This window comes from Aulonocara stuartgranti (assembly GCF_965226115.1).
Source record: "Aulonocara stuartgranti genome assembly, chromosome: 23".
Lineage (NCBI taxonomy): Eukaryota > Metazoa > Chordata > Actinopteri > Cichliformes > Cichlidae > Aulonocara > Aulonocara stuartgranti.
The window spans coordinates 19,276,069-19,303,985 of NC_138958.1; the positions used below are offsets into that span (position 1 = coordinate 19,276,069).

Sequence of the window (27,917 nt, forward strand, 5' to 3'; positions counted from 1 at the left end):
AGACCATGTCATAACTGCTTTAAGTCATACAGAATAGATATCAGAGCCTTAAACAGGCTGACTTCTGCTAAATGGGTCAAACTGGGCAGAAAGTATACAAACACATAACATCCTTACAGAATATGATGTAACACTATAGATCAACTTACCTCAGAATATATAAAGCATATAAACAATTACAGCAATATGATGCAACAAACACAGCAGTGCTACTGATCCAAACATACTCAAAGCTTCATAGAACTGAAACAAACATTTATTTTTAGGTCCATTCTGCTGCTGATACATACTTTATGTTTCTGAATATTAAACTTGTTGCTGCCTTTCATAGTGTGTAACTTGAAGGCCCTGAGTACTTTCTCCCATAGCTGGACTGGCCATCGGGCATACCGGGCATTTGCCCGGTGGGCCGCTGGCGATTTTTTGTTTTTATGGGCCGATGGATTTTTTTATTTTTTTTTTTAGGAAGGGTATATATAATGAAAGGTGTTGGATTGGCCAATTGGTCATGATCGACTCTGGGCTGGACCAATTACAGCCGAGGAGGCCGGATGCACCCTCCCCCTTGTTTAGCAATCACGTGATTTTCGCGCATTGCATGCCGGGAACTCGTGGCAAAACAATCCAAGTACCGCATCAAATGCAAGCATTTGCAGCACCGCAAAACGTTCATACCTTCTTGTTTTTTCTTTGCCGCACAAAAAAGGAATGTACAAAACAAAAGGAGAACAATGCCGGTCCATACAAAGACAGACTTGATGAAAAGTCAAAGAAAAGATACGAGGAAAAAAATCAAAGGAGTGAAAGGGTCAGACCCTTACGAGCACACAGAGGGACAAAAGACGTTAGCGTGCTGCCCAACTTTCACCACGCTCATATTTATAATTATACGGTTCTTGGAGTGAGTGCATACACTCATGAAGTTTAGTAACTTCAGGTCACTGCAACAAGCCCAGGTACAGTTTACCGACGGATGGGTACAGGACCTTGAAATGCACCGTGTAGAACGAAAGACCATCGTAGGAACAAAGGTAAGTTTACCAGTCTCACAAATCGTCGTCATTCGTACACATTCGTTAACCGTTTATTAATATAACCTTTGAGCTCAACGGTAATTAATTAGTAGTGGAAATAATCTCTGGTAGCATCACAGAAATGTAGCAGTGACAATAATATTGTATGTTGTAATCGCACTGGACAATTAGTGATACAAAACAACTGTTTTATCCTGTGAATAAAAGTATATGTTTTTGTAAATGTACCATGGTAATAACAGAAGCGAAACGCAATATTGTGTCAGGACAATTCACTATTTATGCACAATAAATTAAGGAGCATAGCGCGACAATTTCTGTTCAACGCCAGACTTGCTTGTAACCTATATCACCAATTATGTTAAGAAAAAGACGTATTAACTACTACAAAACTCTGACCTTTGTGGGAATGCTTGGAGCAGACTAACATGTGAGCTGGAGTGTTCTGAGACGTTATATTTGATATATCCAGACCATCCGTTGGCTCTTACTTCGGAAACATGGCTTAAATAATTTCTCTTTAACGACATAATCCGATTAAAAAAAAACGATCGCTTTACCCGTCGGCTTCCCGTGGCTGTCATGCGACCGGCTATTGCAGTTAATAATACAACGGCTTCTTGCCATTTTTTGGGTTTCTTTTTATCGCTGTGTAACTGAGTTCAATTGAAAGCCTGCGTGCGCTAGTACCTCTTGCCACAAGTTCCCAGAATCCTTTGCGGTTTACCCCTCAATGACGTCACATTTTCAATCTTTATCCTGGTGGGCCGGTCTCTAGTCAAAATGCCCGGGCCGATTTTTTTGTCCCAGTCCAGCCTTGCTTTCTCCCACACTGAAAACACTGGAATGATAAAATTATTTGAACATTACCTAATAAGACTGATTCAGGACAGACAATTTGTTATTTTAAACTTTTCTAGCAGTCCTTCACAAACAGGGAACAGTCTGTCTATTCTCTCCATCTGTCAGCTGCTGCTGTCTCTTCCTCCTCCTCTTCCTCACACACTGCTGAGTTTGTCCTGGTGGATCATCAGGGGTGCAAAGCCTCACAGATGATGTGCAGCAGTGGGTCCCTCAGTCTGTCCTCACTCTGGACACTTGCAGTTGTCACACATGGAAATCAAATGTGTGATAAGCTGCAGGATTCAAACACAAGTGTAACTTATAAACACATGTTCATACTTTTATTCCACAATCAGAGAGAAAGAAACAGAGAGAGAGTGCAGGACAGACAGACAGGTGACAGTCTCAGGTGTATACACTGCTACAAAACAGCACAAAAGAAGGAGGATTTAGTGTTTGTGTTATTACGAAACAAGAAGAGTTCCCAGATGGTACAGTGAACACATGTGTGACTCCTGCGATTAAAGCATCTTTCTTTCAGCGTAACGAGTGAACCGTCAGCTCGTTCAAACACACGTTAAAGTCCGTTTGGCTCGACACCACCGAACAGAGGCAGCAATATAACATAGCTAACATTAACAGTGCAGTGAATCCTACTTGTGCCGTGATATTCAGGACTGCAAACCGAGCAACATCACTGACTTTCAGCTTGTTGTGTTTGTGGATATATGACTGACTTTAATTATCCACAAAATCATCACAATCTCTGTAAGAATAAGGTCGACTATATATATATATATATATTTAAAATTACAGGCTTTAAAACCAAGTTAATTCTGAAAGTACAGACATGACTAATGTCACATAACTTTCCCGACATGTGGCCAACAATAATGGTTTAATGTTCTTCATTAAAAAAATATTTGCGCATAAATAAGTGACATAATATTCAGTACTTACTTCTGAAAGTTTACTCTTCCTCCGCTCCACTTCCACCGTTTTTTTTCTGCAAAATTATCCACACCACCGCCGCACTATGAAGTCTGGGATATGTTGGGCCATGAAGGCTACACTGACCCATCCTTAAAATTCAGGGAAATTAAGGACGCATTTGAGGGCCGCATGTAGAGCAGCCTTTGAATTGGGACAGCCTTCTCTTGTCGCTGTGACTTAATCGGCCTTAAAATGCGGCCTTTAAGGCTGCAAACCCCAAATCCGGTCATTGGTACTTCCTGGCTTGTGTAGTTACTAGGTAACAAAAGCTCAACACTGCCCCTAGCGTCCTGGAGCACTTCCGTTGTGTTTTGGAATTTGCAAGTGTTTTTGAGTTTGCAAGTGTTTTGGAGTTTGCAAGTGTTTTTGAGTTTGTAAGTGTTTTGGAGTTTGTACGTGTTTTGGAGTTTGCAAGTGTTTTGGAGTTTGTAAGTGTTTTGGAGTTTGCAAGTGTTTTGGAGTTTGTAAGTGTTTTGGAGTTTGTAAGTGTTTTGGAGTTTGCATGTGTTTTTTAGTTTGCAAGTGTTTTGGAGTTTGTACGTGTTTTGGATTTTGCAAGTGTTTTGGAGTTTGTACGTGTTTTGGATTTTGCAAGTGTTTTGGAGTTTGTACGTGTTTTGGATTTTGCATGTGTTTTGGAGTTTGCAAGTGTTTTGGAGTTTGTACGTGTTTTGGAGTTTGCATGTGTTTTTTAGTTTGCAAGTGTTTTTGAGTTTGCATGTGTTTTGGAATTTGCATGTGTTTTGGAGTTTGCAAGTGTTTTGGAGTTTGTACGTGCTTTGTCTCTAGGGGCCACCGTAGTAATTAGACTGTTTGATAAAGAAGGTAAATTACGGGCTAGTGTGTGATTCTTTTTTTTTTTTTTCTGTCTTTACTGTTCATGGTGAGAATAGTGCATGCAAAAGATGTGACATTAGTAATAACAAGAATGTTCTGATAGTGGGCTGGCCTAGGTACAAACAATATACCTGTACATTTTTCAAATTCCAATTTTTCACACACACAACCATACACAGTATGACATGAGGTGATATGCTTGTAGCTGTAATCTTGTAACAGATTTAACTTAGAAATTTAGAGTAAAAATGTGCAAATAGCAGAAATAGATTATAAATTACAGGAAGTGTGCATGAAGAAAAACCAGAGTGTGTGTGGTGATGTGATGTGTGTGAGAGTCCAGTCTTATGGTGATGTGATGTGTGTGGGAGAGTCCAGTCCTACACCTGGTTCAGGGCCCGAATAGCCTGGGGGAAGAAGCTCCTCTTCATTCTCTCTGTTTTGGCCTTAACAGAGCGGAAGCGCTTCCCAGACCTCAACAGTGAGAAGAGTCCATTGTTGGGATGGGAGAGGTCCATCACAATCTTCCTAGCTTTGGTCTTGCACAGCTTGGTGTAGATGGACAGCAGGTCAGGGACCTCTGATTGAATGCGTTCGGCCGAGCGCACCACTCTTTGCAGATCTCGTCTGTCCTGCTTGGTGCTGTTCCTAAACCATGTGCAGATGTTTCCCGTCAGGATGCTCTCGATGGTGCAGGAGTAAAAGTTCTTGAGCACCTTCAGTGGCAGATGGAAGTCTCTAAGTCTTCTGAGGAAGAAGAGACGCTTTCTTAACCACGGTGTTGATGTGACAGGACCATGACAGGTCCTGAGTGATGTGGACACCCAGGTATCAGAAACTGTCCCATCTCTCCACTGGCGTGCCACTGATGACGAGGGGCTTGTAATTCCTTGCCTGCTTTGTAGTGAAGTCCACGATCAGCTCCTTAGTCTTGCTGACGTTTAGGAGAAGGTTATTCTCCTGGCACCAGTTCTCCAGGTTCCTAATCTCCCCCAGGTAGGCAGTCTCGATGTTGTCGGAGATCAGGCCCACAACAACAGTGTCGTCAGCAAACTTGATCTTGATGCATGCTCAATCATCCAGGTAAGTAAATCTCCAAAAGTTGATTCTGTTCATCTGGACGTAGTGTGTTCACATCGCTGGTTTCCTCACTCATCCAAGTGACTTCTTCAGTCTCAGCTGACTGCAGGTTACCCCAACCTTAGTACATTTGAGTAATAATAACTGAAACCAGCCCACTGAAGGAACAATGGGCTGGGAGGTCAGTTCCTTCATCATAATTATGCAAATTTACATGCCCACTGACCAAAGCCCACTGATCAATGGCCATGAGTAGCATTCACAGAGAGTTGGGGAATGGCTCCAATCACAGCATTGTAAGATGGCAAAAGTTGCACCCTTAGGCCCCCTCTTTGATTCAGAGAGGGTCTTGCCCTTTTCACGTAAATGGCCTCCTTGACCCCGGTGTTTAGAAAAAATGCGTCTCAACTGTTCCGATACTCCTGACACATACGGGATCACTACAGGTTTTCACTTAGGCAGCGGTTTTCCTTCTCTCCTGGATCGGCTGGAGCTTTCTTTAACCTCTCAGCTTTGACAAAAGTCCAGCTGGGATAATCACATTTACTCAGGGCCTTCTTGATGGGATGTTCTTCTGCTTCCCTGGCCGCTGTGTCTGTGGGGATGGTGTTCACTCTGTGTTGTAGCGTCCTGATGACACCCAGTTTATGCTCCAGTGGATGATGATCAGTAGTGCTAGTTTCAGCCATTGTGCAAATGTACTGTTTATAAGATTGGGGAAACCTGCAGTCAGCTGAGACTGAAGAAGTCACTTGGATGAGTGAGGAAACATTTCTCCCACTGAAAACGCTACGTCCAGATGAACAAAATCAACTTTTGGAAATATATCTGTAAAATCTCTAATAGGGCTCACACTTGCTGAAGAAGATGGCGCCGGTGTGTGTGGCTTGCCGTCTATCTCTGTCAATTTTGTTTTTGTTTGTTTTGTTTTTTACAATTTGCGCCACCCAAATCAACTTGTGACTGGTATATGAATGCCAAAAACTTTTGGATCTTCAATATTTTCTGACTAATCAGCAAGGACAAACAACAGGGTATCCACCACCCCTGGCTGATGTTCCTGCTTACCTGCTACGCGGAGCGCTTCCTCCTGCTCCGATGCATAGTCGCAGACGCCGCGGTAAACGTGCCGGTCGGCTAGTGAAGCTTAAAGCTTGCCTTACTTTTTCTCTAGTGACTGCTCCAGTGGATTATGGTAAATGGCCTGTATTTATATAGCGCTTTACTAGTCCCTAAGGACCCCAAAGCGCTTTACATATCCAGTCATCCACCCATTCACACACACATTCACACACTGGTGATGGCAAGCTACATTGTAGCCACAGCTGCCCTGGGGCGCACTGACAGAGGCACCCCAGGGTGTAGTCTGTTCCATCGTATCTCAAGGCGTCTCCTGGATCCTGTTGCCCCTTGTCTGGTACCTGTCGTAGGCTCGGGTGGACGTGAGCCTGCTCGCCGGTGGTTTTCACGTCTTGGACGTCGTGGAATAAACTTTGTGAATTTGCTCCCATTAACTTGGGCTTCATACACAACTTCTACCCAGACTGCAGCTCCAACGAGGATGGCTTTAATAAATGCCCGGTCCATTTTCAACCGGTTGTGTGTGCAGTAATCTACCAACCACCGAAGTTTAACAAGGACTTTTTAAATGACTTTTCATTTTTCTTGGCTGACATTGTGCCTAAATATGATCGGATTTTAATAGTTGGTGATTTTAATATTCATGTCTGTGGCTCTGATGGACTGCTTGCTCAGGAGTTTTTAAATCTTATTCAGTCTTTTAACTTTGTAAAGTCTGTACAAGGCCCTACACACCAGCAGGGGCACACTCTTGACCTGGTGTTATTATGTGGTTTATCTGTTTTTAATTTGGAAATTTGGGATTCCGTGTTTTCTAATCAAAACCTGTTTTATTTGACATTTCTCTTGTGCATGAGTTTAAAGCTTGCGCTCCACCCAGGCGCAAGCTGGGTGCTCTCTTCTCCTCAACTTTTATAGAAAAAAATCCTTTTATTGACCTTGAAATTACTTTAGGACTTAGTCTGGATGAGCTGCTTTTGCAGTTCCAAGAAACCTGTACTGAGACCCTAAACATTATGGCCCCATGAAAAACCAGGTGCACTAAACGTATTCCCCAGCCCTGGTTAAATGAATCCACCCGAGTGGTCAGACGTCAATGCAGGAGAGCAGAGCGAGAGTGGAAGAAGGACAAATTGCAGGTTTCTTTTGAAATGTTAAAGGACTGTTGGAAATGCTATCAAAATACAGTGAAAAATGAGAAAAACAGCCATTTTTCTCAGGTCATTGCATCAAATTGTCATAATCCCCGTGCACTTTATAAGACCATTAGTTCTATTTTAAATGTGCCCCAGTCTGCCATCCTGGAAGGCTCTGCTAATAGATGTAATCAGTTTCTTTCTTTTTTTGTAAACAAGGTTGAGTCCATCAGGTCAGCAATAGTACCTCCTACATATGACCCATCCACGTTTAGTCCCTGTTCAGCTGCCTTATAGCAGTTTGAACCCATCTCAATTACACTTCTTAACGAGATGGTTAGACAAATTAAACCTTCTGGTTCTCCCATGAATGTGATCCCTGCATGGCTCTTTAAAGAGGTTTTCCCTTCAATTGGAACCTCAGTCCTTGCTATTATAAATACCAGTTTTGGTTTTAAACATGCAATTGTAAGCTCTTTATTTAAAAAAACCTGGCCTTGACCCTTTAGTTTGCTCAAATTTTAGACCTATTTCAAGACTTCCATTCCTTTCAAAGTTATTGGAAAAAATAGTTTTTACCCAACTGAATACGTTTTTAGATGCTAATGACATCATGGAACGTTTTCAGTCTGGTTTTAAACATTTACACTCCACTGAAACAGCACTTTTACGTGTTTTTAACTATATCTTTTTAGCTACTGATTGTGGAAGTTCCGTGATCCTTGTGCTTTTAGATCTTACTGCAGCGTTTGATACTGTTGACCAAAATATTCTCATCTCTCATTTGGAACACCTGGTTGGCAGCACTGGATTGGCTTCGCTCATATTTGAGTGGCAGAATGTTTAGTGTTAAAGTTGAAAGTTTTTAGTCCACCTCAGCCCCCCCTTTCTTGTTGGGTGCACCAGGGCTCAATCCTTGGCCCTCTTCTTTTTTCATTATACCTCCTCCCTATTTTTAGAAAACACGAAATATCCTTTCACTGCTAGGCAGACGACTGCCAAATTTATTTGCCTTTAGCACCAAATTGCCCAGGCTCCATCCAAATCCTTTTGAACTGCCTTGAAGATGTCAAAGCTTGGATGGCTCTGAACTTTTTGAGTTTCAATGAGAGTAAAACGGAGGTGATTGTATTTAGACCTAATAATTTTTAATGAACCCGCTGGCTAGTTCTTATATCAAGTAGCATGTGACAAACTTGGGAGTCATTATGGACTCAGACTTTAAATTGAACAAACATATTAGTTTGGTGTTGCAAAAAAGCTTTTTCCAGCTGAGGTAAATAGCAAAGCTGAAGCCAGTTTTGTCAAGACGTGACATGGAGAAGGTAATACATGCCTTTATTTCAACACGGCTTGACTACTGTAATGCACTTTATGTTGGAGTCGGCCAAGGATCTCTTGCTCGTCTTCAACTCGTTCAAAATGCTGCTGCCCGCCTCTTAACTGGTATCCACAGGCATGAACATATCTCACCTATCTTGTCCTCTTTTCATTGGCTTCCTGTTTATCACAGAATTAATTTCAAAGTCTTAACACTGGTCTATAAATGCCTTAATGGTCTTGCTCCCCCATACCTTTCCGAGTTACTTCAGCCTTATATTCCTTCACAGACCCTCAGATCAGCTGACCAGCTGCTGTTGGTTGTCCCAAAATCAAGGCTCAAACGTAGAGGAGAACGAGCCTTTTCAATTATGGCCCCAAAACTTTGGAATATGCTCCCTTTAAATATTAGACAGGCATCTTCGTTTCCTGATTTTAAAACACTTTTGAAAACACACCTTTTTTCGATAGCGTTCAGACTGGGGTGAGTTGATATGTTTTTTATGTGTTTTATTATGTTTTATGTGAGTGTCAGTGGTTTTATCTTGTGTTTTACCCTTTGTTTCTGTACAGCACTTTGAGCAAACCTTTTGTTTTTAAATGCGTTATATAAATAAATTGGATTTGGATTTGGATAATACAAAGATGGGATGTAATTGGGTCTGTAGGCTGTGAGTTCTCCCTCTGCAGATTAAAGGTGACACAACCCAGATTAAAGTGATTTACCCGCATATTAATCCAGACTATCCCTCTCCCTCTCTGTTCTATACACTTCTCTGTCTAGTTATCACTTTATCTTTTTCTCTATATTTCTTCCTTAGTTTTCTCTCACTTATTAATTCATCTTGGTGAACATATATTGTGTAATGAATAGAAACACATTCCTTCTCTTACAGTAAGATCTTTCTCTGTCTCTGATATGTACCTTTGTGAAACAAACACATTGCAATGTGGAGAGAACATCGCAGTGAAACACCAGGACCATTTCTGAATTGTGGACACCGCCTTTACAACACAGACAAAGAACATTTCACAAACTCTTACATGTTGGCCCCTCTCACGGGGGGGCTATACCTCCTCCCTCACAGAGAGAATTATGACCTTGTTTTCTGCTTAGCCTTCACCTAAGGATTTACATCCCTGATAAGCAGAAAGAGTCTCACTATCTGTTTAATGTCTCCCATTACAATGACCTCACTGTGTTAACTTTCCACATGCATGTAAACTAGTGACAGGACTGCTCTTACTATGGTAAAGTGAGAAAGTGATATTACTGTAACTAATGTGATATAATTATATATATGTGATTAATATATGAGAAAAGAAATCTGCCACCACAATATCATTTAGAGGAAGAAAAGGAGAAGCTAGCTTGAATACAAGAATATACAAATATACGTAAAAACAGCACAGAAATGATAAGTGACAAAAAGGCTGACGTCCTAGAATAACATGTACTTCCTTGTGGTGCATGCTGGGTTTTTTTCCTGCTGCCTAACAGTGTAAACCAGAGACAAACCAGAGAAACTGTTACAGCCCTGTTGAATCTGCTGTGTGAGGCTGTGTCCTGCTGCTCTTTCTAACTCACTCAGATAACAATTCTCCTGACTCCACTCAGCAATCAGCACTGAGGGCAAAGCTGGTGAGTTCTTTGAAATATCCTGCTGATTTATCTATTTATTTATTTTTATTTAATGAACGTTATCCCTGGGGCGCAGGGTGGCTGTGGCTACAATGTAGCTTGCCATCACCAGTGTGTGAATGTGTGTGTGAATGGGTGGATGACTGGATGTGTAAAGCGCTTTGGGGTCCTTAGGGACTAGTAAAGCGCTATAAAAATACAGGCCATTTACCATTTGTTTTCTGATTCTTGTCTGTAGTTCAGTTTTTCATCAATGAAAAGCAAATAAAATGTATAGTTGTAGAAAGAAAACAATAGCGGCACTAACACACATGATAAAACATGAATCAAAAATGTCAAATAATTTGATTTATTTATATCCATTTTGAAAAAATAAAAAAGTCTTGGAATGTGTATATTTTTTTCTCTCTATTTTAAATAACCCCAAACTCATTTTTATGTGATTCTTGTTTTCAGTGAGCTTAATAACAAAGCTGATATGTTTGAAGTTTTTAAAACACATTTTAAAGGTGTCAAAATTGTTGGTCATGAGCAGAAATGTTGCTGAAACAGTTCAGAGCTGTTTCTACATTGAAATATGTGAATTTATCCTTGAGGTGAACAGGTCAGGATATTTCCTAAAGCTGGAAAAAAAAAGAAACAGCCTGAAACACTAACTGGTAAGACAACAGGAAGTAGTTATTTAAAGGTAATGCACAGTGAATGTTTCATCTCAGATACTTCAATGGGTGATTCCACCATGCTACTTCACTATGCATGGCACTGCAAAGAAATGTGTTTCAAGTGTAACAGTTCCCTTATTTTGCTGATCTTCTTGCTTTCGTTTCTCATTAAAGTTTTACGTCTCTTTCCTGTCACGATCTGCAATAACAGATCACATGGGAGTTGTGGTGTGCGGACCCAAAAGCAGAAGAAAAAAAAGGTGGAACTGAACTTTAAGGAAATGCGAGCGTTTATTGTGGCTAAAAACAAAAACATAAGCCAAATGAAGGAAATAACCAGGGGGGAAACTAACATAAAACTCGAACCAGGAAAACTAAGTACAAGAAAGCTGGAATGCCTGGAACAGAGAGCAGGGAATGGAACACGCAGACTAAGACATACTTGACTCTGTCATAATTGTCTTTTCTTCTGTAAATGCTGATTGTATGATGCATTACAGGAAGTCTGGGTCTGAGTGGGAAGCTATAGCTTTACAGCACAACCACGCCTTGTGGAAAAGTTGAGACTCTTAACTGAGGATGCATAAATCTGACATTTAGATCAGATATCGACCAAATCCTGACTAGAATATCTGAATTTAATATTGGTAACCAGGGGCGATTTTAGCCCATTTTTGAATGAATCAAATCACCCCCAAAGATTTCTTACTTTTTTGACTTTTTTTTGACAATATTTGCTGTTTGTGTGACTACGGAAGCGTAGAGCTGCCACCCAGGCAAAAGAAACATACAAGTGTATCACGTTATAACGTGAAAGGTTTATTGTTCTAACAAGATACTTTTCCTGTTTGTACAATATACTATCATGTTTGTACAATATACTTTTCACGTTTGAACAACATAATATCACGTTATTACAATATACATAATTATCACGTTCGTACAATATAATATTTATATTGTACGAACGTGATCCTATATTGTACGAACGTGATCCTATATTGTACGAACGTGATCCTATATTGTACGAACGTGATCCTATATTGTACGAACGTGATAATTATGTATATTGTAATAACGTGATATTATGTTGTTCAAACGTGAAAAGTATATTGTACAAACATGATAGTATATTGTACAAACAGGAAAAGTATCTTGTTAGAACAATAAACCTTTCACGTTATAACGTGATACACTTGTATTTTTCTTTTGCCTGGGTGGCAGCTCTACGCTTCCGTAGTGTGACACACTACTAAAAATATAAAAAGCAAAAAAAAAAAAAACTGTACTTGTTTGAGACATAACATTTTAACAACGGTTAAAACAATGGTTAGCTTCAGCTCGCCTCTCCCCTACTCTGGCTCTAGCACCGTTGCTGCCAGAGCGATGGTGGCTGAGACGCAGCAGAGCGGAAGTGTAAGTGCCTGGCTTAAAACAGGACATATTAGCTGCATTTAACCTTCAGTTACTCTTTATATAGTTGGTAGGAGTCAGACCATGTTTCTTTTTAGCTGAAAAACATTACACCCACCCAGGTAACCTGCTGTGTTAAAAACTTGTTTTCTGACAATGTTTGCTACCCTACAATCCGTCCTGTTCTGTAGTAAATTCAGCAACATTTCATTGTCCTGTTGCTCCCATTGAAATTTATACAGCCTATTTAAAATCTAAAACGTAGCCTACTGTTGCTACCACTGCCCTGTTAGAAATGGATACTAACTAGCTAATTGACTGAATGCCAATTAACCTTATAACTCCTGTTGTGTGTGTGTGTGTGTGTGTGTGTGTGTGTGTGTGTGTGTGTGTGTGTACAGCGAGACAGCCATGTTTATAAGGGATATAAGGAAGTTTTTTCAAAAAAAGGAGCCACATTCAGGTAAAAGTGTAAAATCAAATGAACCGTGAATCAAGAATAATGTTGGATCAGTGTTTCAATATTTATATCTTTTATTAGATGTTTATGCGGTTTGGTTATTTGCCTTTTGGTTGAAAGTACACTGAGAGAGGACTATCATTAGTGATCTTAGTAGTATTTTTTTTTTCATATTAATGTAATTTTTCATCTAATTGAATACAATCTATTTGTGTATGATTGTCAGTCCAAAGAGGGAGAGAGGAAAGAGGGAACGTGAGGAGAAAGTACAATGTCAGGAAGAACCAGGTAAGAAAACAGACAGGGAACAGTGACAGGCAGAACAGAAACTGTTAAACTGACAAAGAGAAAAAACTGATTTCACACAATCTGGAAGTTGTGTCCTCCCTATATTAAAGCTGCTACACAGAATCTGCAAAACAAACTGGGTTGAAACATTTTTGACCCTCTTTAACAACATTCCAACAAAACATTATCATTGATTGCGGAGATTAAAATTAATAATATATTTTTATGTGGTTCAGCCACAACTCTACTGAAACCTCAGCCAGTAATAGGTCGGCCAACTTTTGGACCGTCCAGTTGTCTGTATGACTGCCGCAGTACGTACATCACATTTGCACACTATCAGAAAGAGCCAAACAGCCCTGGTGGAGTGAGGAGCTGTAAAGAGGAGCAGATGCTCTGTTTATATTCTACAAATGTTTTAAGCTTGTTTCAAAGATTCTGTACTGCAGCTTTAAATGTTTTCCAAAAGCACACATACACTTATCAGTGTTTCTCAAACTTTTTACAGTGTGTACCACCTGAGAAAAATGTCAAGCTCTCCTAAGTACCACTATGAAAGCATGAAAGTCATAAATCTTACAACACAAAATTATTATTATTAAATTAGTAAAATTATTATCTGCAGTAAAGATTTTTTCATACATTTTATATATTCTACTACAGGCAAAGTTGCCTCCATTTTTATAGTTTTTTTAAATTAATATTTTGTAAACATTTAAGGATGCAGGGACTGACAGAGACAGGGAAGAAGTCTCATCGTGACGTGTAAAGTTTGCCTGGCTGGGCAGCTCTCTGGGTGCTCAGCACCCCCAAAGCTCTAATCCTAGAATCACCCCTGCTGGTAACAAAACAAATTTAAGACCTGTCCATTCAGTTAAATCACTTTCAGGCATTTATTGGACAGATGGTAAGATAATGTGTTCTGGCTCTTAATTTTGTTTAATTTTTACTGTGTGCAGAGAGAGGTGCACTCAGTGACATCTGTCTGTCAAATTTGCTTTGTTTTGTTTGTGTGCACAGTCCTGAGAAAATAGTCACAGTACTATGTTCCTGTAATTAACACAGATGAGTAAACCCCTTCATGTGCCTGCAAAACTCTCTCCGTCAGTTCAATTTATTAAAGAAGCCAAATGAGAGGCTAATGTGTACTTATTTTAAAAATGAGAGATCTTATTTATGTAATCACACACTGAAACATAAACCTGCCTCACCACTGCTGCTTTCAATAGATCACATTCCTGAAGAAACAGGAATATTGGAAAAATTAGCAGCTATCTTTAAAAAATAGATAGGACCCGTTTTAGTCAGTAACCAGGTTTTGTAAGATAAAATTAAGCCATATCTTGGTCAGTTATTAAAGCATGTACTAAGAGGCTTTGAAGAGTGAAACGTAACTGTTGAAGAATCCACATTTAACTGTTTCTTTTGTCTTTGATTCAGTTGAGGATACTTCAATAAAAATTCTTTCTTTGTAATTTTGTTTGCTGACATTTTTTTTTACTGGCCTCTGATTGATGTAGACAGGTGTCATTACTGGTGAATTATTTTCTTTTACTAAATCTATGTTTATCTTTAGCCAGCAGTTTCAGAATTTATTTAATGTCAGCTGCTCTGGTCCCTGGAAGACAATGGACAATAGCTGATGTATTGTCTTGCTTTCCATTTTCTCAAAATTGAGTCGCCAATAACCAGAGTTTGTTTCTTCCTCGTAGATGTTTCACCAACTGGGAAAAAGCTCTTTGAAACGTGAACAGACTGGTAGTGTGCCAGCACAGAGGCTTCTATTTAGGACTACACTGCACCCATATCCTCATCCAGCCAGCCTGAGTTCCTGGATGCTCAGGACATTCTACTCTGAACTAATGTTAACTAAGGTACCTTTGCTTACAGAGACTAATGGATATTGACCACATACAGGACTTTCGAGGGTGGGGAACTAGGTCTCTAATTCACTTAGTCTTTCCTCCACAGCTACAAACAGCCCACATTTATTACAAGTATCTTAATTGTTAAAGGAGGCCTAAGTACACCCTCTGTTGTGTTAACAATTTGGCGTAAAATGCTTGTAAATTCAGTAGAAATCTAGTAATAGAAGTCATAAAGTCCATGCTTGTGGTAGTATTAATAGCAGTAGTAGCAGGATCATGAGTAGTTCTAGGTAGTCCGAAGACGTGCAATTAGTGGGGTTAGGTTAATTGGTGCCATAGGTGTGAATGTAAATCCAAACGACTGTCTGTCTCTCTGGCTACGTCCACACTAATGCATTTTTGTTTGAAAACGCATCGTTTTCTCCTTGGCCTCCCGTCCACACTGAGACGGCGTTTTCGCTCAAGGAAAATGCAGCGTTTTGAAAACGCTCTACAAAACGCAATGATTTGAAAACGGTGTTTTCGCGTCACAGTATGGACCGTGAAAACGAAGACTTTCTAAAACAATGACGCATGTTAGTTATATGATGCAGTCACATGATCAATTAAACTAAGATAGCGGAGGGCATTATACAGCAGTTGTTTTGTTTGCTCTCAATTTTGACAGCCCTATTAAAGATTAATATCAGTCTGTACATGCTCCAGATAGCTTTTCTTCTATTTCTTTAACTCTCTCTCTCTTTCAACTCTGCGAAAATGACTGTAAACGCTAGTGTGGACGCGGAGCGTTTCAGACAAAAACGCCGTTATAAATTTATCCGGGCTAGTGTGGACATAGCCTCTGTGTTAGCCCTGCTTGCCCCATCCCTAAGCCTATGGTAGGATTTACGGCAGCACTATGTGACCGAACTGGATATAAAAATAATGATGTTTTTGCTTGTTTCCATTGTTTATGCCATGACTTGTTTCCTGAAACAAAAAAGTGTATTATGTAAAACTAAAGTCAGCAAAGGGAAGTGATTTAATGTGGTCATCATGTACAGCTTACAAGGAAAACACGACTACTCAGAAAGAGCTGTTTTTTTCATTATTTGTCATGATCAATATGGAGCAACTGTTGTTCTCAATAATTAGAATAGTAGAAGTCCCATTAATAGAACAAATAGAGGGGTAGACTAATTATAGATGTAGTAAACTTTCTAAAAGTGCTGATTCTTGTTTGTGTTTGTGGAAAGACTTTTACTTTCTTGCAAGAATTCTATGGAATAACTGTAAAAAATAACACAGTAAAAGGTCAGTAATTTCATGTGGTAATCGTACACAATGTTCCACACATACTCCAAATGATGTCACTAAAATTTTGTTGTCATCATTTCCTGATCAAAGTACCTGGATTTAACTTGTCTCCTCAGGTCCTCTTTTAAAGGCCAATTCATATATAAAATGATCCCTTCAAGGCCCATCACTCTGGATCTGCTGGTGTTTACAGTGCAGCTGAACACAAAGTCATTAATATTCCAGATACTGATGATCATTACACATGTGTACAAATAAGTCGATTATGTACTACAGAAGGGGCAACATGGTGGGTAGCACCGAGCGGTTAGGTCCTGGGTTTGAATCCACCATCTGGCCGTGGCCTTTCTGTGTGGAGTTTGCATGTCCTCTGCAGGTCCTCCGGCTTCCTCCCATAGTCAAAAGATGTGCTTTGTGTGGTTTGATTAATTGGTTATGAATTGAATGGTTGTCTACCTCTCTGTGTTAGCCTGTGACAGACTGGCGACCTTTCCAGGGTGTACCCTGACTAGCAGATCTAGAAGTACAAGATAGAGTTGGGTCTGTAGTGTCAGTACTACCAAATGGTGTAGTACGTGTTTTGGCAGTGTTATAGTAGTAGAAAATGTGCCACCTCATTGAAGTTATTATCTACTTTGATTTGTTTTACTTAATATGTGTATGAATGTGTTTCTGCAGTAACAGCTTGGAGACAAGAGGTGAAGCCACTTGATCAGCTGGGACATGATGAGCTGACGATCAGTTTTGGCTCTCATGTTTTCGTTACTTATCAAATCATATGTACTACTAGTACTACTTTTTTAGCATTAGAGTCAGTATTAGAGACAGTTTGTCCTCTTCTGAAAGTTATTTATGATGCTATCACAGCTTTTGATAGCTTTTGATGTACAACAATGTTGCTGTTGAAGTGTTGTTTTACTATTTTGGTACCATCATCAAAAATCAGTCAGTAAGAGCTGAAAATCTGTTGTATTAACTGAAACTGCAGATGTTAGGGCAGAGGCGTGAAAAGCTGGTATGGCTTTTTGTGCAACATTACAACAGCCAAACTGATTGTGTGAAACAGGAAGTGTAGAGCAATAATTTGTCAATCACATCAGAGCTGAGCTGCTTTCAGACGACTCCGTCTTGTTGTGGTTGCTGAAGCTGATCATGGTTCTCCTGTGGATGATCCTGTTGGTGATTCTGCTCTGTGCAGAGGCCGAGAACGTGATTCTAACTCTAACCTGCTCTTATGGCAGTTCAGGTAAACACTGGTACAGTCAGTTCAGATGATGCATCAGGTGCAATGTGTCACTTACAGTTTCTATGTACTGCTTCTTGATTTTGAAGCCAACGTTTAATTCTGAGAAACACAGAGTGATTGGATTGAATGAAGGACATTTTTTATGCTGTGCACATGTTCTGCCTCATCTCATATAAGCACCCAGCTTCTTTTACAAAAAAAAGGAAAGCTTCTAAGTTGCAATGTGTAAAAATAAAGCAGCAAATAAAGTACTTTATTTTCAGGTGGTAACAATGATCAGTAGGACCTCACTTAAATAATTTTACTGAAGCTTAAATGATGACAGAGCTGTAGGAATGAACTCTAATCTATAAAAGCACCATTATGCACTAACACACATGTGGAAGAAGACGTTCTTATCAACTCAGAGCCTCCAAGTCCAGCAGCAAACATGCTGAGATTGAACTTTCTTTCCTTTCATTGTTTTAGTGTTTCAGTATGTTGGAGCTCCCTGCTGCAGGTCCACCTGAGTCAGAGTGTCATGGAGACATTCATGATCTGATCAGCCTATGAATGACTGGCTGTTTAAACCAATCAGGAGAGTGCTGCGTCTGAAGGCTGAGACCTTAAAACAGTTAACTTTCTTGCATTTGTATTAAGCTGTGTGGGTGATAATTGATTTTTAAGCAAAAGAGTTAAGTCCCTATTTTAAAATATATTTCAATCAGTGCTCCCACTCAGCTGATGGTTTTCAGTTGGAAAACCATCATTGTTGGCTGCAGCTGAGTGTGAGGTGACTGGCATGGTGATCGTGTCATGATTCTCAAGTGGAAACGTGCAGAGTACCCACTTCTAACTGGGTAAAAGATGTTGTTTCAAGTGAAGTTTTAGGGAAATCGGAGCAGAAACTTATCAGACAGACTGGTGCAGCATGTGAAGTGGGGGGGACTCCGCGCCACTCTGTGGTGCTGAAGAGAGAGCTGTGCTTACCATTGCAAAGAAAATGGGCCCTAGACCTGGAAGTTGCAGCTGGACTGGACATCTCTCTTAAGGGGAGCTAGCTTAACTACCACTCAGTAAATGAGTTGTTTCTCTCGTTTTGTGGTTGTGTCCTGTTGACAAATGCTGGGACAAAGCTGAGGAAGACAGCATTTTTTTTATCATGTAGGATGAGTTTGTTATTGGTTTACGGCTGTTGGTTTACCTGCTCAGGTTCAGGTTGCGTGTGCGTGTCCATAGTTCAGCTGACACAGTGTCCTTCACCCTGCCAGGCTAAGTAAACAGTCTTCCAGCCAACCCAGGTGGCCTTGCATGGAATGGGAAGGAACAGACTAAACACAGTCGTTATCAGAGTGTTTTGTTCAGCTCTGGCCTTGCAGTTGGCGCCAGAGGGGTATCCGCATAAGTGATGGTATTTTTTACTTTAGTGCGAACAGCTCATATGAATTTCGAAGCAGTTCTGCAGTCCAACACTGGTCTCTCAATCTCCCGTTGGAGAGCCGTGAGCTTGCGTTCTGTGATGTTGTCATTTCTTGTGCTCAAGCAGCCAATTTCTGAGAACTCACGGCAGTGTGCCTCCCCGAGATGTCATCCGATGAAGTATGAAGCTGTTAGAACCCACATTAACCCACATGCCACACTACTGCCTGGAAGTGGTAAAGTTTTAGTTCCTGTGCGACATTAAGGGGATTTGTTTTCGGTTTTGGTTTTGTTTGTTTTTTTCAGACGTCACACTGACTGAAGTCACCATGTAAAGTAGGAAATGTAGAGCACTTCTGTGTCAGAGTCCATCAGAGCTGAGCTGCTTTCAGATGACTCCGTCTTGTTGTGGATGCTGAAGCTGATCATGGTTCTCCTGTGGATGATCCTGTTGGTGCTTCTGCTCTGTGCAGAGGCCGAGAACGTGACCGAGGTCAGAGGAGAGCTGGGGACCAATGTCACTCTAACCTGCTCCAATCAGACATCAGACCCACACTGGTACATGGAGATCCACAGTCAGTTCAGAGCAGGTATCGGCCGCAGTTTTTCCTCAGCAGGCTCTACCTACTGCTCTCCTGGTTTTGAAACCAAGTTCTCAATCACGGGAAACAAACTGATAATTAAAAACTTGACAGCAGAGGACTGCAGGCTTTACTTCTGTGGCATCAAGAGGAGGCAGCATTCAGTTTGTGGAATCTTTCCACCTCGTCTCAAGTAAGTAGCCAAGTTTTTTTTTTTTTTTTTTGCTTATTGCTGTAAAACATATGAACATATGACTAACAAATGATTAGTTAGTTCTCAGGCTTTATGACGTATTTGCAGAAAAGCAGGTTTTGAGCAGGCTAACAGGATTTCTCTTTTCTGTTTTGCATGTTTTAACTTGTTATCTATTACCACGTTCTTTACTTTTTGCATTCACTTTGTTCTCATGTCTGACCTTCATAGTCATTAGTATTAGTAAGTGTGAGAATGAATGCAAATGGAATGAGATCATGTGTTATTTTTTTCACATCCAAACTTCCCACCATTTGTTTTGACTCAAACTCTCCTCTGTGAAGGTCCAGCGTGGTGGGTTTTAACATGTCCTGAGATACTGTAAAAGAAAACTTTGGCAGTTAAAACCTAACAAGTAATAACTCAACTTGTGAGCTGATATATTTTTCTTTTTCCTTTTTTGGAACTTACACTGGGTACAAAAAAGTTCCTTGCAGCTTCAAGGTTGGATTTCATAAGGCAAACTGCTGCACCTATTCTGATTTCCTTGATTTCTTGAGTGAAAGCGATCCTTTCTTTGGATAAAAAGAATAAAAAGAAATTAATAATTAACACAAAAACCCCAGCAGAGCAATAAGATGGTGTATTGATACAGGTAACTAGATGGGTTTTTTGTTGTTGTTGTTTAAAGAAATAAGAGTTTTTTCTATCATGGCTGTATACTACCTTATATATCTGATATATGAAAAGTATGTTTTTCAATGAAAATTTATAGATGGTGGGCGTGTTTCAAGTTGCTGATTTGTAACTATAACATGTTCTCAGTTGATCTTTTTGCCTCTTTGTTTCCAGATGTCATTGTTCCTCCCAACGACCCACAGAACGACTGCTATAAGAGTCACCTCATCATCATCTGTGTCTCAGTGGCTGCCTTTGTCATTCTAATAATCAGTGAGTGTGTCACAGTAGATAAATTTAGCACATTTTCTAACTTCAGATCACAGTATCTAATGTTTGAATAGATGTTTCTGGCAGCACATATTAGAAGTGTTGGTCAAACTTCAGTCCGTATTTCTTTTAATCATTTTGCACTGTGACCAATCAAGTGAGGAAGCAGCTTTATACTGTCAGCGACTGCACAGAAATCTGTGTATTATAAGAATATATCTAGATCTGTACATCTGGATAAACAAGAAGTGACTCACAGCTCTGTTGGCAGGTTTTGTCATCATATTGCTGTGCTTGAAGAGGAGAAAATGCTACGACTGATGCTTCAGGTCACATCTGTAATGCTACAGAGCTACTGCGGGCTGTGCAGGTAAGTAAAAACTGTGACTGCTAACAAAACTGATGCTGTGTGTGCTGCATAAACCATGACTACTGACAGTACTGGTACTAGGATCACTCTCTATAATGTTTAAAAAATGTTCGGCTGCTATGATGAACGTTAACAGGCATTAAGTCGTAATGACAAAATGGAAATATGCATGTGATGTCTTCTGAAATTAATAGAATCTAAAACAGCTTTGTTCATTTAAGATTCCTGGTCATTTATGTTTGCTGCTTCAGATCATCCAGGTGTGCGTTATCACAGTCATACAGTTTTCCCAAGAGAGGACGTTCCAACAAATTCTCCCCAGTCCACCATGCAATAGTATCCTCCTCTGTCACAGTGATCTTCTCTGAGGTCTTCTTCTTTTCCTCTTTTACTGCCTGGCAGCTCCATATTTAACATAATTTGTCCAATATATCTACTACCCATCCTCTATGTGCGCCCAAAACATCTCAGCCTTGTCTCTATAACTTTTGATTTACCCCATTATTAATGTTTTCATGTGCATTTGGATGAGCTGCATCAGGGACAAACATAATCAAAGTAATGCGACATCACAGCCTCTCTAGCTTTAGCTCCAAACCGCTCAGCCTGAACTGTCCCTGTGATATACTCATTTCTCAGCCATCATCTCCCAACTGTACATCAGCAGGTCTCACTGTGGTTGGGTTAAAGTCATACAGAAATGGTTACTTCAAATTATTGCTCCTAAAGTTGCTTCTGTGAGCTATTAAATCATGAATTATATTTAGTTTTTCACAAAACTCCTTCCAGCTTCCAGTGGGCTCAGCAAACACTTTTCTGGTGGGTTTATGGCCTCAGGAGCTCCTTTCAGGTCTTACTGAATAAAACATGATGTTCATTTAGGAAGTCATGGTAACATTAGTGCAGAAAGAATGAAAAGCAGGGCATAACTTAGGGCAGGGCTGGTGCCTTACTCAATTGTGAGGTATGGTTTCTTCAGGAACACCAGTGTTTTGGCACGAAAAACATGATGATCAAGTCAAATGAATGAGATGAACCAGGGTCAAAATATTATCTTCAAAGCCAAAGTGAAGCAGCAAAAACCTCATTTTTCCTAATATAGACTTGAGTCTGGCTCTAAAAAAGACAGTTGCCCACAGACCCACATGTTAAAATGCTAAAAAGTTTTGATCTCTATAGCTATTTTACTCCTTCAGTGTTGCTGCTAACGCTGCAAAGACTATCACTGTAGCTATTAAAAGTTACAGTGATAGTAGTAATACTATCTAATAGTACTACTTGTACTACCCTGTACTGATTACTCATTTTCTGTTTCAGGGTAGGCGACCCTCTTTCAGCAAGACATCACGGGATTTGATTCATTCATTTCATTTTTTCATGTGTAGTATCAGTACACAGTATATTTCATGATTTGTTGTAACAGTATTAAAAAGTAATTTGTCTGCTTCCACTTTGTTTCACTGTTTAATAAAAATTACATTTATTACAATGTAATATTTGTTCTTTTAATCCATATTTCTATTTCTAATCTATTTCTTGACCGTGGGAACATTTAAGAAGATCAGAAGACACCGTACAATTTAAAATGAGCCTTTTATGTCATGTAGCAGCCAGTCCAAAAAACAAAACAAAAAAGCTGTTACTTTAAACATGTCACTGTCATCTCTGGTACAATGATTTTGCTGTTAAAGTTGCTGTTGTTCTCATTACTAGCGTCACTACTGCAGTATTGTCATTAAATCATTGAGCTGCAGAAAACAGTTGAATATCTCTAATACTAAACCAAGCTACTGAGTTTAAGCAAGGGTCAATGTAATTCTACTTCCTGAGCGCTTGTTCGTTTTTGTGGTTTTTAAAAAAATCTGATGTCATATCAAGTGACCATCTGAAAAAGGAAGTGTAGAGCACTTCCCTCTTAGAATCACATCAGAGCTGAGCTGCTTTCAGACGACTCCGTCTTGTTGTGGATGTTGAAGCTGATCATGGTTCTACTGTGGATGATCCTGTTGGTGCTTCTGCTCTGTGCAGAGGCCGAGAACGTGACCGAGGTCAGAGGAGAGCTGGGGACCGATGTCACTCTAACCTGCTCCAATCAGACATCAGAGATCCACTGGTACATGGAGATCCACAGTCAGTTCAGAGCATGTATTGGCCGCAGTTTTTCTTCAGCAGGCTCTACCTACTGCTCTCCTGGTTTTGAATCCAAATTCTCAATCCTGGGAAACAAACTTGTGATTAAAAACTATACAGCAGAGGACTGCAGGCTTTACTTCTGTGGCATCAAGAGAGGTGGCAGCATTCATTTTGTGGAGACTTTCCACCTTTTGTTAGGTAAGTACCCAACTTTCAATTTACTTTATTGCTGCAAAACAAATTAGTTGGTGTTCAGATCGCATGATGTATTTGTAGAAATGCACATTTTGAGCTGTCTAACAGGAGTTTTGACTGTTTCAACATGTTTAGGAAAGCTGTGACCACATTCTTGCAGTAATGTGGGATGTATGCGAATATTTGTTCTTAACCTCTAACAATACCATTGGGCTATGGTGACAGTCTTTTAAGCCCATGTGCATGTGAGCATGGATAGACTCGTGGTATATGGCAATAAACACACATGTAAAATGGAAAATATGGCAAATGTGTTTGTTAACAATAAAATAAAATTGAGGGGCAAAAAGAGTTTTGTCTTCTTCATCAATACAGCAGTTATGCAACAGGAAAAAAAACTGATAATACTCAATAAGTAAAGCATTGTTTTACAATTATGGTGGCGATGAGGCTGAACAAGTGGTCTGTTTGTGGAAACGTCTACTTTTCATAAATCATCTTAATCTGGTCAACAGACATAAAACTTGTCTATAATCTACTGACTTGTGCTTTACTGATTACTTTGAGGTCACCATTGGATCTAGCTGGAGGTGAGGGTTTCAGTAGTATTGTAGTCATATGGTTCCTGATTCAGAATAATTTGACTTTGATGACCATTCTGTTGAAAATTATGAAATCAATACGTTGAGAAATGAGCTCAAGTGCTACATTGTCCCCGCCCCCACAACCAATAGACAGCAGAAACTAAAAATTGGCCCTTCTTTCAAATGCCTCCACTAAAAAAGCATCAGAAGAGCTATTCTGCCGAATACTGCTGTCGTCACAGATGGTGTGAAAGTGTGCTTGACCATTGGTGTCTTGGCTCCATGGTAATACTAAACACAAATTAAAAAAATAAAAAAAAACAGTCCTCTTTAGTCAAATTAGGATGAGTGGCGAGGAACTCGTGTCCCATTTGCTTTGTGTTTGTACTTCATGTGTGAGCATTAGATCAGGGCACCAACACCAGAAGACATCTCGTGCATATCTAAATAAGAACGAGTTGTATACTTACAGTTGGTAGGTAGCTGACGTTCTTGTTCGTGTGTCAATTAAATATTTTCCTTTTCTCTACATTTAAGTTGCCTCAGAAATCAAAGTTAATTTAACTTGTTAGTACCTTAGTTTGGATCACTGGTTGTGATTGGAGATGTGAATCTTCTGCACTGTTTTCAGAATAATTTGTCAACAAAATGCCCCGATTGGAAACTTTAATTATCATAACTGTAACGGTTCTAAAGAAATAAAACAATACTTTTTTTTCTTTTTTTCCATTGATTATCTCTCCTTTGTTCCTCTTTCATCTTTCTCCAGATGCCTCCAACAGCAACCTGCTGAAGGACTGCATCATGACTCAGTTCATCCTCATGATATCCGTCTCAGTTGCCGCTGTCATCATCCTGATAATGGGTGAGTGTGAGTGGAGATAAGTTTAGGAGATTCTGGTCTGAACTGTAAATACCGACATCCACTACTGGACGAGCCACACTATTCACCGATGAACACGACCCAAATTTATCTATCACAGCGTTCACTGGAGCTTTAAAAGCTGGTAATTTAAAAAAATAATAAAATAAAAGGAAAAATGACTCACTGACATCTGTACTAAAGGAACAGTTAGGACACGAATACATGAGCTCAGCTACATGCTCTGTCCTCATATTGTGACCTCTGGTTTGGTAATATTTGCACAGACTTTTTGAGAAGAGCATACTAATAGTGTTAGTCACATTTAACCTGAGGCTTGTCGCCCATGATTAATTAATTTCAGTGCTCTGATGTGTTTTATGTATTTTTAAACATGATTCTATCTTTTCAAACACACTAAAGTTTGATATTTTAAGTATTTTCTGATTAACTTTGATCAAAAAGTTCTTTTAATATCAGGAAAAAGAGCCTCTACAAGAACACCCACATCCTTCATTGACTGAATCACAATCATAACACAATTTCTGATCTTTCATTAATGTCTGTTGTTAATCGACTGATCTGTTGCCCAGCAACCATTAGTAAATAGTAGAAATAACTGCTAGATAGTTTTTGTACACTATTTTCCTTATTTAGTTCTTTAACATAATATAATATATATATATTTTTTTTCTTTCGAATATATCTCTAATTTAGGTTTTCTTGCTGAACCCTAATCGTCTGTGAATTTCCCCAGTGTGGGATTAGTAAGTTTATGTCTAGGAAAATGATGATGAGTCCATCATTTATAATTTGTGCCAATCCAAATCACTTAAAAAAGTATGTCAACAACATTCACCTTAGTGAACAATGCTGATCAAACGGAGTTCTTGTAGTTTGTATTTTTGACGTGGGTTTTATTTTTTATTTTGAGTTTTTGATTTCAAGTCAGTAAAGCTTCAGTTTGTTTGTTTTCTCTCATTTCAGTTTAGCTTTTCTAAGTTTCAGTTTTACTTTTAGTTCCCTTAAATATTGTGATATAGAGGACATTTATCATGGGATTTTCAGAACTTCAGAATAAACATTACAACCCAACCTCTCTCTGAAAAGCCAGTTAGTCATGTAGACACCCTGAGTCTCAGTGAAAAGATGAGACAAACCTCTTCAGAGAGGAAGTGTGGACAAAGATGTTCAAATTGACAAATAACCTGTATATTTTTGTTTTATTTTAGTGTTTCAGTAATTTTCTTTTGCTTGAATATCTTATTTGATTTATTTTGTTGTTGTTTTTTTATTTTACTTGACTAAATCATTTTGAGAATAGCAGCAGTATTCAGACCGGATCATATTCTTACATTCATTATGAGACATTCTGTCCTGACTGTGAGTTTGAAGGTGGAGTGACTCAATGATCTGTTGGCAGGTGGGGTTTTGGTACTGCTGTGTTCGAGGAAGAACAAAAGCAGCAAACAGGTGGAAGAGCCTTCAGCTCACATCTACGAGAACGCAGAAACACTGTGGGCTATTCAGGTAAACAAACCTTCCACTGTTACTGACAGAACTGATACTGTGAGTTTTAATTTTGCATTACAAATATTTTTCTAGCAACTCCACAATCCTATATATCTGTATATTTAACACAGAAGAGGATATCACATTACAATGCTGTGTCACAATATAAAATAGCATCATACTATAACAATCATAGTGTATGTGAATAGGTTTGTACGCTGTCTGCTTCCCATGGACAGTGTGTGGGTTTGCTACTCTAGTCAATTTAAACTGTATGAAGTCTTCATGGCCTTGAGTTTGCTCCATGTCCACACAGTTAGATGTAGCTGGCACCATTTAACCACACTTCAGACCGATTATGATCAGTTCAAAACACAGATACTAGTGCTGAAAATGTTCATTTTAGGCCTTCAACAAGGAACTTAACTAACCAGCCGTAGAGGTCAACGCATTATCTTTTTGAGCTGTGTAGCACTTTTCTACTCTGAGCACCCACAATGCATAGAATCTGCTGAGCCACAGTCACCTCTCTAAAAACTGTTTTATGTTTGCATCTGGTGATGACGCTGCTATTGGTACCTATGATATCAATACCACTGCTTAAAGTGCTAACACAATATTGCTTCTTCCCTATACTTATGTTGTGTTTCAGGGCAAGGTGATCCAGCCCTACCGAGCAAGACATCACTGAACGAGTTCTTTCAGACGCTACAAGACTTCATTTGTTGTATTTCATTGAAAAACATACAAACGTTTGCGCACGTTTCTTCTCTGCAGCAAATACATTAATTTTTTGTTAGTGCTGTCAGCGTTAATCTTGTTAAAATTATGTTAACGCCATAACCGCGTTAACACGACAAATCTGCATTAGCGAGTTAATGCGGATCGCCCCGTGCTTGGGGCTGCGCAGTGTCAACGCATAGATTTGCCACGTCAATGCGGTTATGGCGCTAACGTCATTTTAACGAGATTAACGCTGACAGCACTACATTTTGTGTATTATCAGGCTTGTTGGAAGACATCTGTCCACTTCAGATGTAAAACTTTCAAATCATATGGAAAGTTGTGTATCTTAAGCTGTCAAACGCTGTCAAGCTGGAATCTGAAAGCAGACAATGGTTCAAACTTTAAGGGTTCATTTTGCAGTATTAGTATAAGGTGGAGGCAATAACAGTATTTATGATAGTAACAGAAATTTTACATAGGTAGTAGTTTTTGTTAAAGTTCTTGAAAATGGAATAGTAACCTATTAATAGATGTAGTGAAGTCTACGTTTGTGGTAGAATAACAGTAAGGATTATGGGTAGTTTTTGCAGGACCTGTACATTTTATAGCTTTACTGTCAGACAGGATGGGGTTAGTGGGTAAAACATTTCCTGGCTTCTTCTTTTCTGCAAAGATTCTGGCAACGCCTGAAGAAAAAATAGAAAAGAGGAAATAATTGGATGTGCTAATTTTACAAACGTTTCCAGGAAATATGGGTACTCCGCATGATTTCACCATTAAAATCCTAGTGTCATCACTTCTTCTGCACACAACAACGTCTTTGTGTTACACCAGCTGATTGTATTGGCAGGTTCGTCAGACCCACTGAGATATCTGACGTACTACATCTTTTGGTGTGCAGCTGATCACTTATGTAATAGATGGTCACTACAGTCATGTGTAAAAAGTAGACTTTTGCCTTGAATAAAAGTTTATAACTCTGTCAGGCTGGAGATGGAGGGCAGACCTTTTTTCTTATTTGACTGTTTCAGACGTTTTACTAGCAGCAACAGTAACTACTGTACTGTTTGTACTTCTGCTTTTAGTTTTCTCTTATTGTTAGCAACATAGATGGTAGTAGGATTTTTAATGATTAACTTATTAATAGATATAGTAAAGGCTGCCCTAGAAGTAGTAGCCCCTTGGTTAACGGTAGTTGTACAGGACCTGTAAAACCA

General features: G+C 39.4%; 1 protein-coding gene across 4 annotated transcripts; it reads left to right on the forward strand.

The window, feature by feature from the left end:
• On the forward strand, window positions 1-27,685 carry LOC309700816 (uncharacterized protein). 4 transcript variants are annotated; one of them, XR_014274759.1, is made up of 10 exons: window positions 1-1,031; window positions 12,727-12,788; window positions 14,501-14,662; window positions 19,070-19,370; window positions 20,223-20,321; window positions 20,590-20,688; window positions 22,717-23,019; window positions 24,370-24,465; window positions 25,886-25,992; window positions 26,627-27,685. XR_014274759.1 is itself a non-coding variant. In XM_082524649.1 (8 exons), the coding sequence occupies exons 5-8, from the start codon at window positions 22,806-22,808 to the stop codon at window positions 26,663-26,665; spliced, it is 456 nt and encodes a 151-aa protein (XP_082380775.1). In that variant the 5' UTR covers window positions 17,181-17,198; window positions 19,070-19,370; window positions 20,223-20,321; window positions 20,590-20,688; window positions 22,717-22,805; the 3' UTR covers window positions 26,666-27,685. The 4 variants fall into 4 exon arrangements, 2 of the variants coding, with proteins under 2 accessions (XP_082380775.1, XP_082380774.1); XR_014274760.1 differs by lacking the exon at window positions 1-1,031 and adding an exon at window positions 12,401-12,503; XM_082524649.1 differs by lacking the exons at window positions 1-1,031; window positions 12,727-12,788; window positions 14,501-14,662 and adding an exon at window positions 17,181-17,198.
• Window positions 27,686-27,917: the final 232 nt, after the last annotated feature.